Source organism: Pterocles gutturalis, unplaced genomic scaffold (genome assembly GCF_000699245.1).
Source record: "Pterocles gutturalis isolate BGI_N339 unplaced genomic scaffold, ASM69924v1 scaffold19803, whole genome shotgun sequence".
In the NCBI taxonomy this organism is placed as follows: domain Eukaryota; kingdom Metazoa; phylum Chordata; class Aves; order Pterocliformes; family Pteroclidae; genus Pterocles; species Pterocles gutturalis.
Window position 1 is genome coordinate 38709 of NW_010118586.1, and position 15810 is coordinate 54518.

A 15810-nucleotide genomic window follows, 5' to 3' on the forward strand; every position below is an offset into this window, starting at 1 on the left:
TCCTACTCATCAGATACTGTATTAGGATGACATTAAAAGAGAATCTTACAAAATGTTTACCTATGACAGCTTTAATCTTGATATACAGGACTGCAGCGCTTCTGGCCCTATCTCTATAGTTTAATTGACTTATATTTTCAGCTTACACAAAATGAGGTCAAAGATAAAGTTCATCTTCCTCCTCCTCCCAGGAGAACATATTGTCCAAAGAGAATAAAATTTTGCAAGATACACTGGGTGCAGCAAGGGATTTAGCTGCTGCCTTCACAGGCTGACACAGATGGGTTTTGGGGTACATATAAATCCTCCCCACTTCCCAGAAAATACTCAGACTTTAAATACTATCAGATACTGAATTAATACTGTCACTTCTCACTTCTCTCCAATTTCTCCTCCAAAGAGAGGATGCAAAAAGTGAAGGCTACAAGACAAAGAATGTCTTACCTATGGACATGAGCAATGATTTCAAAGTTATCCCCCAAAAGCATTAGAGAACACTACTAAAGCCATGGCACAGACAGTGATATTGTCTTCAGTGGGATACTAGTCAGCTTCACATTTTAAATGAAAGTCAATATAAACAGAACTTCCATAAATCTAACTGTAAACTTCCAGCATTACGACCAGGATCTGTTTATTAAAATCAGAATGCAAGGCATTTAACTGTAAAATTTCACTATTATCTATGAAATCATCTATCAAACCCTCAATGAACAGTATTTAAAGGAATTGAAAGTCAACAGCACAGGGAAACCTTAGAGTTAAGAACCATACACTGACTAAAGCAGAAGATACAAAGAAAGAAAGGCAACAGTACAAAAAAAACAGAAAACACAAAGTGAACGTGGTGGGGGGAAGAAGCTGCATTATCAATGAAGAATGAGACCAACAGAGCTTCACATGATTTTTGACACAGGGAAAAGTGTAATGGGTGCTCCTCACAGTAAGCTTCTCCTGGGGTGTTACAGGGACATAAAAATGGTATCAGAGACAGTCCGTAGACTAGGACTATAAATAACAACATTAAGTGCTGGTACTACAGTAATATCCAGTTATTGAACATGTTTAGAATCGCTATTGCAATAACAGTATGTCATCCATCACAAAACCAGTATTAAACATAAGAGCACTCAGTCCTCTGAACAATTTCATGTACAGGGATAAGCCTTTTATTAAATCCCAATATCTCAATCTATGGTGACATACATTTACTATCACTGTACACTAAAAAAAAAGTAATGTTAATGCAGTATCTTCATCAATTTAAATTCCGTGCAGTTTTTAATACTTAACAATGCTGATCAGAAATTATATGGCTGCATCTTCCATGTCACCAAATGCAGACAGGTAATAAATACACTACTGAGTACATCTGGCAGCTTACACCCAATTATCTGCATTGTTCTTATGTCTCCCCAAACTTACACATCAAAACCTGGAGTAGCTCCTTAATTTATTTTTTTTTTATGAATCCAAAAGTCAAACATTTCCTCCTCCTACCCAGATCCCCCGGTTTGGTAAAACTGGCACCCAAAAGACACAAGATTCACTTTGGAAGCAAGGACCCTTATTCAACTTGCAAAAATCCTCCAATTTCAAAAGTCAGGGGCATAAAAGTCAGGGCTGGTTATCTAGGGCTTTTGTTCTTAATTTCTTATGGCACTTTCTCCTAAGCCTTTCATATACAGATTAGAGAACAGGCTTTACAGTATAGTGATTTTATACTTCCCACAGCCCCATACTTTTTCATTTTTGACATCTTAAAAAGAAAAAAACTTTCAAATATTTCCCCATATTTCTGAAACAGTCTGTAAACTACATGACAAAATATCATGTTTTTCAAGTGTTTATTTAAGGTAACTTCTGCTTCTCAGTCCTGAGTACAGCACTTGTGGATGATCGATTAATTCCACGTTCCTGCTAATAAACGTTTACCTCACACCACCACATATCCTCCATACAGATGCAGGTAATGTAAAATGTGCTTTCATATACAAAATGCATTTTAGTATCACAATGTTTCTGCTGAGGCAAATTAAGACTGTTCTGTCTCAATGGAGTATCCAATGTAACAAGAAAACACCTACTTTAAAGCCACAGGACTAGATACATTTCTTCTTTTTTTTTTTTGTTCCCAAGGAAAACAAGAAAAATTCCAAGGAGCTACTGAAAATTATACAGAGCACACATGCAATCATCCATCAGTAAAAGCCAATTTCTCCAGTAAAAGCTATCTTAATCTTGAGGAGAATTACTACCAATTCTGAAAGGGCTGAAAGGCCTTTTTGTTCTAGGGGAGGGATGCAGGAAGGAAGGCTGTGTGATACCACAATGTAAATTCTTGTATTTCCTGTTTTTCAACAGCTGGAAGCTCACCTAAATGCTGTTTGGCTTGCATTCCTCCTGACTCACTACAGCGGGATGTGGATTCTGCCATACCTAAGGCAAATTCCCTGCTCCCCAAACTGTGACAGTCCAAGAAGACTGTTCTTAGCCTCTAAGGACCAAACTCTGGTTCAGAAAGGTGGTACATATGATCTAAGTCATACGACTTAAGGTCCAGAATCTGTGGGGGAGAAGAAGGGAGTAATATATTTGGCATTTTTATCTAACACAACAATAATTTTCTTTTAATTCAGAAATTTGAAGGTCTCAAGAGAGATGGGCATTAATAAACAATCCAGAAGAAGCAGTAAGAGGCATAAGGAAGATGCATGAATACCATACAAACGTGTTCACTTTATATGCGTGCATAAGTAAACACATGGCATGGAAGAAAGATGGCCTGTATTCTAGTCATGACACCCACGAATTGGAAAAATGAACTGGAAGCTGCTTTCCAGTCGTGCCTCCGAGACACGAGCTGAAAAGGCAAGAACTAGGATTCAAGAGACCAAGTTAGCCACTAACGCGTACATGAAACTTGAATTACCTGATAAAGCTCTTCCCAGCGATATCATATGAGGGGTTCAGATAAACTTGGTACGGTTTGTACTTGAAATAAGTTTGACAAGTGACATTCCCCCCACGACAGAAGTACACATCCAAAGATCCATGCAGATCTGTGTATTCTGCCTATCACAGATTGAAAACTTGGATTTCAAGAGGTAACCCTCCATCAGAAAGCAGAGCTTGTCACCAAAGACCAGGCAGGAAACAGCGATTTCGAAAAAAGGGTTTTTCAAAAACACTAAAGCGTGTAAATGTACAGTAAAACCCACTATAAAACACACAGAGGAGAGTGAGAAGATGCACAGGATGTTACTATTCACCTCTAGCGAAACTGGTGATGTAAAACCTGTGAGAACTGTGGCTGTCACTTTCCATGCTCAGGATGCAAGCCGGATAGATTTCATGACTGGGTTATGTAGTTAGGAGTCAACACTCACACTTCAAATAGCAATGTTCTAAGAAAGAACTGCGTAGTGAAGTGAACAGCCACTGTAAGCACATCAACTCAGTGATTCATAACACCAGTGGACATTTCTGATCATCAGAAAAAGACAAGACAGGCCTCCCTTCATGGATACGGATTTTAAATGCATTACTTCACCACTAAAAGGTGAACCCTACACTACTTCAGAGACGATAATTTGAAATTGATTTCGCTAATTCAATGCTTGAGACAATGCTGGGAAACAGTATTGACTTAAAACCAGACTAAACCAAATGATGAATATCTGATCATCGAAAACAAACAAGCCCAAAGTTGAACAAAACCATCCACACAAGGGACTGAGCCTATTGATTTTAAAATTAGTTAAATCCACATTTGGGAAGCAGCAGATTTCCTGTACAAGTGCTAAGAGTTTAGACAGCAGAAGATTGGTTTGGCAGATTCGAAATATCACGTTGAATTCAGGAGATAAAATTCTGCTATGAAATTTCAGACAAGATGTGCACTTCCAGCAGAAAGAGCCAACAGTAAACATTTTTGATGAAGGAAGATTCAGTGAGGAATGTGACAGACAATAAAACTGCTTCAAACTAATGTGTCACCACATACCACACTGCAGCTCTGTTCTCAGAAAGAAGGCTGCCCAGGGAAGCCACCCTGGCCAAGGCTTTCGAGCTTCTCCAGCCTCCTGTAATTCTTCCTGAGTTGTTATACCCGCATATCCTCAGCATCTCCCATCACTGCCAATTCTACAGCTCAGGGTTGCTTTTTTTTGTGATGAAGCAGGGAGAAAAGCCTTAAGGTTTTGCCCTTTTTTTTTTTTAAAACGCTTTATAATTTTTATTTCAGGCTTGCAGGATAAATCCCAGAGGCTCACATCCTAAAAAAATGGCTTTCTGTAATTTTTCTCAGTCTTTAAATAGTATGATTGAACAACTGAAGTTACTAACACCCCTGAACTCATCAGCAGACATATTCACAGATAACCTAGACAGTATCAGCTGTTCAAAGCGCTGATATATCTCACTTCAGTCTATCCAGTCTATTTCTATTGCTGTCAGATTCATCCCAGTTTATTGGTTCATTTACATGACTTGGAAGGCAGAAACAAGTGCTGATTGACACACTGACAGCCACAAGGGTGCTATGGACCACCACATAGCAGAAAGTGAGGACACTTTACCAGTGGGTCCAAACCCTGTTTCACGCAAAAATCATGATGGATTTCATGCACTGCATCAATGTGGTCAAACACTGAAAAGCACAGTTAAGTTCCATGCCATTTACCCAATTCACTTTTTAACTATGATTTCTGCAAGCAGAAAGATCAAAGAACAGTTTTCTGTCTACCCCAACACGGCTTGTTAACCTTAGCTGGAAGGTTGAACTCTTTGGACGGTAGCACATTCATGATCTGTTTGATGTTTGTTCCCAGAATAATTAAATGGCAGCTGACAAGACAGATAACTAACTCACAGAAGCAGTCCCTTGGAAAAAAAAGTAAGGTAAGCAAGACAGCCTTTCACTTGTCAAAAAGAAACAAAAGATTTACAGGCAGCAATGTTTTTAGTGACTAATGAGAGAACGGTATTAAATACAGCGTTACCTTCATAAGCGTGATAGTTGTAGTAGGCAAAGTGATTCCTTCTCCCTGGGGTTAGAAACACATGCAGAGGACCCAGGTGAAGGCAGCACCAGCAGGACAGATACCATGCAGAACATGCGGAAGAGGGCAGGAAAAGAAAAGACAGGAAAGGGTGAAACTGTAACCAGACAACACTTCTTCAATTTATAAGGATGAAGTGCATTAAACTAAACTTTTTCAACTTTAGAAACTTTTAGAAATTGCGTAGAATATAAAGACATCAGTACTACAAAGCTACCGAATGAAACAATCCTTATTGTTTAGAGAAGTGACAACAAGCTGTTAGAAAAAATACATGAACAGGTCAGTCCCAAAGTGCAAAGGCACAGCATCGCCACCTGTGGCATTTCAGACTGGTTTTCCTCTCTCAGTCAATGGATGTCTTGCTCCACTGCCCAAGCACAATGTTTTAATACTAAAGCAATGAGGCTCCGTGAAGAGCTAAGAGTTTAGAGCACAAAAAAAGAAATGGAAAGTACTATTAAAAGAACCCAAAAATATTAATAGGCAAATCAAACCTCATCATATAAAACACAATATAAAATACACTTGATATATTCTGTGTACTTCTAATTTCATCTGGCTTTTAAAAACAAAAACAAACAAACAAAAAAACCCCTAAAACCCCATCCAAAGCCCCCACACTATTTGACTACGAATTTAACCATTTCTTGGACTTCTAGTCAAAGTTTTCAGCACCATTTTCCAACCTTGCTTCCCAAAAGGTAAATAACCAGACTTTAAATTGTAAATTACTTGCTCGGATATCTGAGTATACCCAAGTTACACTTGACAGGAAAAAGAGCTGCCAGTAACTAAACCACCAAAAATGAAAGTCCATATCCAAATCTTTAAACATGAAGACAATAAAAATTCAAAAGTAGAAGTTGTACGTGTTTGATCAGTTGTTGGGCTATAAACAATCAAGCTCCCCGGCTGTTCCTAGATCATAAAATTAACAGTAAATTACAATGCAGCCCAGAGAGCTGGAATGATGACAAAATAAAGCCCAGCCTTGTTAGTGATTTGAAGGTTCCATACAGGCTGAAAAATGTTTAGCAAATAAGTTTGATTTTAAAATTCGTGTTCTTGACCTTCTAAAAAATGTATTTTTCATGTACAGCACTGTCAAATGTATCTTACTAGGTATGCTACAGTATACTTCTGAGTGTAAAATAAACCAGACATAAGCGGTGTTTTTCTGGTTCCTCCACCAAATCACAAAGCGACATGTTAAACTATTTCCCTTATTACTGAGTTTTAAACCGCAAAATCCAAAGGAAGTTGAAGATTTAATGATTTTTTTTAAACACTTCATACTTGCAACCATGCTAATAGAGACAAAGTCTTAGTCACTCATTTCTCCCCTTTTTTTTTTTACTTCAAACATTTGCCACTACTATTTTGATATTATAGCGATATGCAGCCCTACCTCTAGATAGCTCCAGTTCAGAATCTGACACGAGAAGAACAACTGATGCAGCATTCACTTACATTGCCAACAGACTTTCTTGTGCTTCCAATGAAAGTCTTATTTTTGGAAAATCTAAATGACCATTACTTAATATGGAATGTATTGTAGTTATTTACATTACTAGACAACCAGAAATTCTTACCTGGACTTAATTCTACCAGGTATGGTAGTTTCTCAGGAGGAAGGCAAGAGCCATAGCCAGACCCGTCAACTCTGTCCTTCCCCTTTAATGGCTTTCCGTCAGTTATTTTCTTGGATTTCTTTGGGACATAATCAGGAGGTCGCCTTTTCAACTGAAAGACTAGTATTCCTAAAACACAGTATTATACATCTTTTGAGTCTTGGTTTCAGTGAACAAGCACACATCTAACATCTACTAATATGTAAGTGTTCCACGGGAATACTTTCAGCTTACTAAGTTTCTGATACCTCTTTATGTAGTTATTTTTAAGTTAAAACTATTTAAAAGGTTAACAGCATGCTTCTCCAAAGTGGATAATTTAGAAACTTTAAGACAAAATGTAAAACCCTCCTACTGTCTCAAGATGTATTACTACAAACAGTGCTGATTGAAATAGCAAATAACCCTAAAAGCACCTAGTATTAAAAGTGCCTGAAAACAAAACACTTAATAGTAGATGTTCTAATTTTGTACTTTACAGGGGGTCCACACCATGGCTGACAACACCCAAGGCACAAGAATCTGTTAAAGCTTTTTAGACATACCTTTATCACTAGGCCACTCCCTGAATATCTGCAGTGGACACTCATCATCATCAAGAATAGTTTCTTTAGCACCTTTATCATCACAGTGCTGAGCACCAGGAGGCAGCATGACCTAGAAAAGAACCATTATCAGTTTTCAGAGCTGTCAGTGGACAATTAGAACAGACGATTCGGGAGCATATCTTGTGTTTGGTTTTTGGGTTTTTTTTTCATAACAAGAGATAAATCAAAATAATTCAGTAATTTGAAATGCATTTTGCTTTCCATGGCTTTTTACAACTCTGTTTTTTGCTTCATTAAGAGTTGAATCGCACATCCCAGAACACCGGATATATTTTAAAAAGCGAAGGAAAGCAAGTTACACTTAAGGAAGACAAGACCATCTTCCACTAAACAAAATCACTCCAATTTCTCAACAGACAGGGAAAAAAAAATTATCTGTGGAGTTAAAAAAACAAAACTGAAGTTTCCTGTATTATCTCACACACTTGAATCAGCCTTCCATTTTGCTAATGCCATTCCGTTAGCGCATCATGCAAGTACCTTCAGAAATGGCAAGACAAGCTGCCAAAGACAATGCTGAGATACCTCCTGCATCCTTGTCTTACTGACCTTTACCCAGTCTCCACAGAGACTAAGGGCACGACTGGAGCATTTCACACAACTGCTTCATGCTGTCTGGCTTTCAGGAAGAACCAAACCCAAGTACACTTTGGGAACAGAACCACAGACTGTTCGTAACTTTTACAGCTCTATCGTTCCAAGATACAGGAAAGGGGAAGATGTGATTCATGAGTTCTGACTCTAAAGGAGACAGAGTCTGTGATTTCATGCACATTTGCATTACTGCTCCCCACAGTGATGAAGCACAAAAAACAACGACAGGCAGCACTGCCGTGCCTGAGTACCTTCTAAAGTCTTTCAAAGACACGTCTGAATAAGAAAATAAAATACAATACATTTCACTCCCTCATTTGTGATTCTGACAACGTTATTTAAATTCATAGACAGCTCTATTTTAAACAAACTATTCCAAATTATTCCCATCTCCGAACTATGACCCAGGCAACACCTTCTGAAGTAACGCAGCTATTGGTTTCCGCACCCTGCTATGGCGCAGCCCTCAAGAGGCTTTCCACTCTCATTTGTCGCCTCCTCTCCACACTCATTTCAGTATTAACTAAGTTCTCACAGATCCACCTCAAATATCCTTTCATCTTCTTCCAAGCAGGAAACAAGTACACTTAAGATCAAAAGAATGTAATCAAGTCATTGGCCTTTACTTAAAATATTTTCTATGCAAAACCTAGCTAAACATAGGACTAATTCAACTACCTTTAATTACATTTTCAAATAGACAAGATATTATAAAATGAGGAAAACATTAAAATGTATAAACCAAAGGGAAACAAACACATCTGCACTCAAATCTTATCTTGCCAAACCACTCTTTTCTATTTCACATTTCAGATTTTAAAATCAATTATACCTAAGGGCTGATTTTGATTAGCTAATTAAAGTAACACCACGCTTCAAGCCTTATTCAACAAGCAGCAATTTTTAAATTCCAAAGCCCTCGAGAGACAAGGTAACTAGTTACAAGACAAGAACTACACGCTGCAGCAGGAGTATCGGGGCTGGCAAATACTGCACTGGGGAGCAAATCAAAGAAAACCCAGATGGAGTGAAGTTAGAGGACAGATGGGATATAAATACATAGGTGCAACTACTTGACCCCAATACTAGTGCCTTGGAACTTGGATGAGCACCTGTGCTTGGCATTGGACTTAGCGGCAACAATGGTTATCTAGGCAAGTTAGAGAAGAGGGGTCACAAAAGCACTAATCCCCTCATCCTCCTAGCCAGTTCCCATTCCTCTTGTCCCCCAGGAAGTGTGAGCCAGTAACTCAGCCATACCTCACTTGAAGAGTGTGAAACCTCACCTACAGAAAGACACAAAACACATCTGAGCTCATAGAATCACAGAATCACTAAGGCTGGACAAGACCTCAAGGATCATCAAGTCCAACCGTCAACCCAACACCACCCAACCCACTAACCCATGTCCCCAAGCACCACATCTACACGTTTCTTGACCCCCTCCAGGGATGGTGACTCCACCACTGCCCTGGGCAGCCTGTTCCAATGCCTCATCACTCTTCCAGTGAAGAAAATTTTTCTGATATCCAGCCTAGACCTCCCCTGGCGCAACTTGAGGCCATTTCCTCTTGTCCCATCACTTGTTACTTTAGAGCAGAGCCCAGCACCCCCCTCACTGCACCCTCCTTTCAGGCAGCTGTAGAGAGTGATGAGGTCTCCTCTCAGCCTCCTCTTCTCCAGACTAAACACCCCCAGCTCCCTCAGCCGCTCCTCGTCAGTCCTGTGCTCCAGACCCTTCATACAGGCCTCGAGGCTTCTAATCGTGGTGAAGCTATTTTAGAAACCATCTCTATGTTTTAGGCAAATGCTGCCTCAGCGTGACCCACAAAGCTGAAATCCCTACACTTTAGAAGAACAGAAAAACACGGAAACAAGCTGATATGATGACCGAGTTTTGGCTAATGGGTAGAGATTTGCTTTCATTTTGAAAAACTGAAGATCCAGTTAAATATCCTTTCATCCATACAGACTACTGAGATCAGGCACTGACATTTCCCTGATTTCTGCAACTGCATAGCACATGGAGATGGGTAAAACCAGCTTAAGATCACACATCTTGGAAGCAAGTTGTCAGCTGACAACCTATGAACTGAAACAAATTCCTAACAGATAATTAGGAAGAATATACTCTGCTTCCTCATAATTGCATTCATAAGCATATACAAATTATCATCAAGTCATTCCAATCTATATTTCTTCGTTTAGAATGCAGTGAAACATGCAGCAAATACGAGCCAAGAAATTTAAATGAAGTCCACAGCAACTTAGGACTTCACTTCCAAGGCATTTGTGGGGATAAACAGGTAAGAGAAAATAATACTCAAATATTTAAGCCCCCGTGGTAAGTAACAGCTATAGATGAAGTTATCAGATCTATCCTCAGCAAAAGTTTCACACAAAAAACCCCATACTATAATAGGTCTTCAATAAGCTCTTTTGCAATTTTAATGTTTTTTAAATAAAATTTAAATAACACAGCTGCTCTATGTTTTAATATACCTGCTTACTCAAATGAATTAATTCTCCATTTTCCTTATAAGTTGAGAACACAAGCTCTTTACATGTCCCTGAGAAAAACCAAGACAACAGAAATCCCCCAAAAAAATGTTTAATTCCTCACATCTCTAAAGTCTCCTTAAAAAAAAAAACCAAAACCAAAACTAATCACCATGAACTGTATGGTTTTGCTTGACATTACAAAAAAGTTATTCATGCCTTAAAATTGAGTAAAATATAAGAGCAAGCTAAAACAAAAGACTAAGCATGATTCTGCTTTTAAGAGTTAACTGGTTTGCTGCATGCCTCAAGTCTTATGCCCTAAGTGAATAATCGCAGGTAGCTTGCAAGACTGTCTAATTAATCTGACATCTTGAGAGATGTGCAGTGAACCCCGTATTATTCAGGGAAACTCAAACCAAGCAAACTGAAACAAACTTGTATTTATTTGACTACACAGAAAAGCACTTTAGAAGTGGGCACAAAGGTACAGCCCAATACACCACAAACCAGGGCGTGAAAACAAGCAACTAACATGAAACTGCCATTTACAATGGGAGCTGTCAATGGGAAGTGTTTAGAAAACATTCTTAAAACGTTCATCTCTCAGCTGAGACTTCAGAAGTGAGTGAACTTTATTACAGGTACTTATGCAGTGTTCTAAAGGTCATATAACTTAAAATCCACCTTCATAGTGAAGTAAACGTCAACTACTTAAGGTTTCGTTGACAACACTTCACTTGCCACCCAAAGAGAACAAAACATTCAAAAATCCCAACCACTAAGAAACTGAAGTTATATGCAAGATAAATTTGTCTTCCACAGAACACTACAAAGCGTCAGAAGAACAGGGGCAAAAGCCCACCAGGGGTAAAGAACAGCTGTGAGAGTAAAGGAGTACCAATGGCTACGAGCCCTGTTCAGCCCTGGATTTGTGAGCTTCCAAAAAAGAAAACAGTGATGAAAGCCTCATCAAGCTAAAGCTAGGACATTTTAATCATTCAAGGAAGGAAAGCAATTTCATAAAATATTTGGCAAAAAATAGATTTTAAAGTTAGGTTAAAAATACTCAACTTTATCGAAAAAGGAAGGATGATCATATCTAAAACCCAACCACTGTATTTAGCAGAGGCACTGAGAAAGGCCAAGTAGATTGCAGCCAACCACAATGACTTACGGTGCACAAAATGGCAAGGTCTTCTACACTTCAAGGAATAAAAAAAGATCTGCTACTAGCTAATGAAGACCACTCACGCATTTCAAACAAACATAAGCACACAATTAATGTCAGTATAGAAGCTTTCTACAAAAAGATGTGTTGCTCAGAAAAGACAAAATATTTTCCAGAAGTGCTTTCCAGAAAACAAAATTTCAATCGATTTGCTTCACAGTAAAGACTGTGAATCTTTCCTGAGATCAAAGTAACATTCCTCAGACCATTTTCTACATTAAACATCCCCACACAAGATCAGAGAAAAAGGGAAGGTGAGAGAGAACACCACCACAGTGACTCGCAACAGTTCCCCTCATCAGTCTGCAATCAGTTCAATAAATTCCTGAAAATATAAATAGTTCATGATACCTCGTAATACTCTAACTCTGAACTAAACAGACCGATGCAAAACTATCCTCCAAATTCAGTCACAATGTCTCTGCTGTAGCCGACAATTCTCTCAAACCAGCAGAAAAATTAGTGTGTCAAATCAGCAGCCTATTTAATAAGATCAGTGACTGAGAATCATTAATTTAATTTATAGAACCCACGATACAAAGATAATTTTCATAATTAAAACAACACATAAAAAAACCCACTTTGCAGCCAAAACTGAGAATCAATTTTTAATATGCTGTGTAATAAAAAAACGCCTATTACTTACAGAATTATTCCCCTCTGTAATAAAAACCTAGGTAAAATTTTACTGAAGTAAAATTAACTTTCACAGTTGGCACCCCAATTACAGGTTAGTGAATACAAGGGTAAAATGACCAGAACTTCACTAAAAATATGTCTAGAATTAAGACAAAACTTTTGAAGCAATAAAAACTAAGATTAGTCCACTGTTAAAAAAACCACAAAAGCACTACCACTGTATGTTTTCCTTATTACTACTTAGAACAAACATGTCAATTCCCAGCTGATGAGACCACCAGAGGCTGTAAGCACAGCGAAAGTAGACACTTGGGTTACTCAAAGATACCATTAAAAAAAAAAAAATTTGCTTTCCAATTTTTTTAGATACATCCATGTCCTTTAGAGCAGCTAGAAAGTGCAGGGAATAGCAAATACTAGAGGCTTCCTTACTGTATTCCAGTGGCACTGGAGAAGGGGCAGGGGAAGAGAGCCCAGTATGACAAACATTTTCCCTTTCTTTCATCATTTCAAGGAGCAAAAAATCCAAGTTTATTAGACAAGTCATAGTCAGAAATGTAATCAAAGATTTGACTCAAACAAGGATCAAATGTTCTCAAGTCCGACTATTCTCCTTCTTCAGAAGATGATATGGACAGAAGGTTGTAACTTTTAATCATTCCTGCCCAGGGGACTTTTTGATAAAGCCATACCTCTAAGAAACAGCAATTCTATACAATTCATTTAGGACTCCTAAAATAATTAAATTCTGACAATAAGTGTAAGTTTCACTTAAATGTTTATATCTTTTCTAATGTCTAATGAGGGTAAGCTACCACTGAAAAGCATAAGGCAACAGCACATAACATACACCTTTTATAATGGAGTTTGGACTCCCCACTTTTGTCTCTGAGCAGACCCACACTTCATTCGGGGGAACAGTTTTGTGCACAAACAGAACAAATTTAGGTACCCACAGGACTCTTAGTTTATACATCTGTGAACCATAAGCATGCTTAGTGGTATAAAACCACAGTGCCAAATACTGAAATATGTTACTTTCCTTATTAATGTTTCTCTATGGAGCAAGTAATTGTTTATCAAGATTGGAAGATTCAGGTTCTAAAAAAAAACCTGTCAAATCACTTCAGAATTCCTGAGGCTGTTAGGTTTAAAAAAAAAAAAAAAAAATTAGTTGCAAAACTACCCAAGTCTTTCAATTTAGTTTTAAAGCTACTGCAAGGAACAAAATCAAGTACGAAGCATATGAAAACTGTGATTTAGTAACTTCACTTACACGAGCGATACAATAATCCTTGGGATTTTCCTTCTCCAGACCATATTTTTCCAGTGCTTCAATAACTGCGAAGTCTGCAGTATCTGTAGTGGACAGCAGGATTGTCTTGTACGGTATATTTGGTTTTAAACTGTCTGCATAAATCCTCAGTGTCCCACCTTGGGAAAAAAAATTAACAATGCTAGCAGAGAATAGAAAGACAGACACACAGCCATTTATTATATTTCTAACAAAATATAAGAATGAACCCCTTCAGTCAATCCACTAATACAAGAAAGGTTACATAACATCCCTGAAAAAATTTGTCTCCGCCATTGGTAAAAACCTCCAGTGATGCTTTCCTAAGGTCTCTAAGCCAGACTTTTCCCCAGTGCTTCACCATTCTTAATATTAACTCAAGTTAAAATGAAACAGGGACAACGACTGGATGAAGACCTGAAGAACAAACAGCAAGTTTGTGCTGACCTTGAAGAATCTCCCCTCTCTTTAAAAAGCCCATTTAAGATTTCCCTCAGGTAAATGTTTTCTACACCTCAAACTCCTTCACTTCTCTTCCATGGACAGAATACATCATTTGAGGTTTTATTAGTACTGATATTGCTTCATTTGTTCATTTAACACTGACGTTATACAATCGCTGTTGTATATCCCCCCCCAAGAATGTGAAATACTTGATCATTGATATTCACAAGATCTGCTAGAACCCTTTGTGCAGACCTGAACAATCTGAACAATCACTCTTTGCCATCCCATATTTGTGCTCCCGATTGCCTTTTTATATTCAGGTCACTCAGCTCGTTCTTACTAAAATGAGTGACATTTATTTCAGAAGACTTTCTCAGTTTGTCAGTTTAACAAGTCTAATTTTGTCCTTCCTTCTTTCCCTGTTTAGCACTGTTAGCAAGATCGATGACCGTATTCTTTCCTATCAATTTGCCCATCACTAAAAACTTTGACTCGTACTCATCACACACTCCTGACCTCTGCAAATCCTTCATTCAGTCACACCATAGATAAATTACCCATGAAGTACAAAAAAATGTTGGACAAAGCAAAAGTTAAATCAAATTTACAGGAGTTGCTGGCCTTAAAAATACTCTCTGGGTAAAAAGTTTACTGTTTACAACTCAACCAGAAGAAATCTAAGTACCCGAGTCTGGCCTGCCATCGGAACTGCGGAATTCCTGCATTCTCTTCTCCAGTTTTTGCTGCCGCCGCCGTTTCATAACCACCTCGGGATTGGATATTGTGCGAGTGAAGCTGGTCTCAGGCATATCTTTGTAAACCTCAGCTGCAAGGCGAGAATTCTCACTGCCAAGTTAATGTAAATAAAAAGAAAAAAAAAATTTAATTAATAGATTAAAATACATATATCCTCATCACTTCATAAAGGATAGAAGAATCCATACACATAGGGGATCAATGAAGTTATTAACAAATGGTTTCTCCATGAACTTCACTTTTGCTGGGACTAACACTGTTTATATATCAATGCTCACCTGAAATAGACATTAACTAATTTAAGTATTTATACTTGCCAGTTTTCAAGGAAAAAAAAAGGGCATTAAAGTAACTTTAAATTATACCTCTAACTTTACTCTGAGTCAGCAGATTGCAAATCACATGGAAGTGGAGTGAGCACATGCTTGCAGCTCATGCTTTTTCTTTTGCTAATGCGCTTAAATACAATTCTATTTTAATTTAAGAAAATTAAGATCAAGCTTGATCGTTGTTCCTGATGAATTTGGTGGCTTTCTACCGTGTCCTGAGCTGCATCAAAAGAAGCCTTAGCAGCAGGTCGAGGGAGGTGATTCTCCTCCTCTGCTCTCATGAGACCCCACCTGGAGTGCTGCATCCAGCTCTGAGGCTCCCACAACATAAGAAGGACACTGAGCTGTTGGAGTGAGTATAAAGGAAGGCCATGAAGATGGTCAGAGGCTGGAGCACCTCCCATACAAGGACAGGCTGAGAGAGTTGGGGTTGTTCAGCCTGGAGGAGAGAAGGCTCCGAGGAGACCTCAGAGCAGCTTCCAGTGCTGAAAGGGGGCTACAGGAGAGATGGGGGGGCTCTGGATCAGGGGGTGTAGTGACAGGACGAGGGCTAACAGCTTAAAGCTGAAAGAGGGAAGATTTTGGCTAGATATTAGGAGAAAATTTTTGACACTGAGGGTGGTGAGGCAGTGGCCCAGGTTGCCCAGGGAAGCTGTGGATGCCCCATCCCTGGAGGGGTTCAAGGCCAGGCTGGATGAGGCTTTGAGCAACCTGGG

The 15810-nt window shown here is 38.6% G+C and overlaps 1 protein-coding gene across 1 annotated transcript in view; it reads right to left on the minus strand.

The window, feature by feature from the left end:
- MLLT4 (myeloid/lymphoid or mixed-lineage leukemia (trithorax homolog, Drosophila); translocated to, 4) overlaps positions 1–15810 on the minus strand; it is a gene marked incomplete at its 3' end in the record, with an annotated part of 50479 nt that overhangs the window by 30896 nt on the left and 3773 nt on the right. Inside the window, exons 4-8 of the mRNA XM_010076287.1 lie at positions 14695–14855; positions 13545–13702; positions 7243–7354; positions 6659–6826; positions 5004–5048 (exon numbers count right to left, since the gene is read on the minus strand). Coding sequence (XP_010074589.1) covers positions 5004–5048; positions 6659–6826; positions 7243–7354; positions 13545–13702; positions 14695–14855 — 644 coding nt within the window. The remainder of the gene's footprint in view (positions 1–5003; positions 5049–6658; positions 6827–7242; positions 7355–13544; positions 13703–14694; positions 14856–15810) is intronic.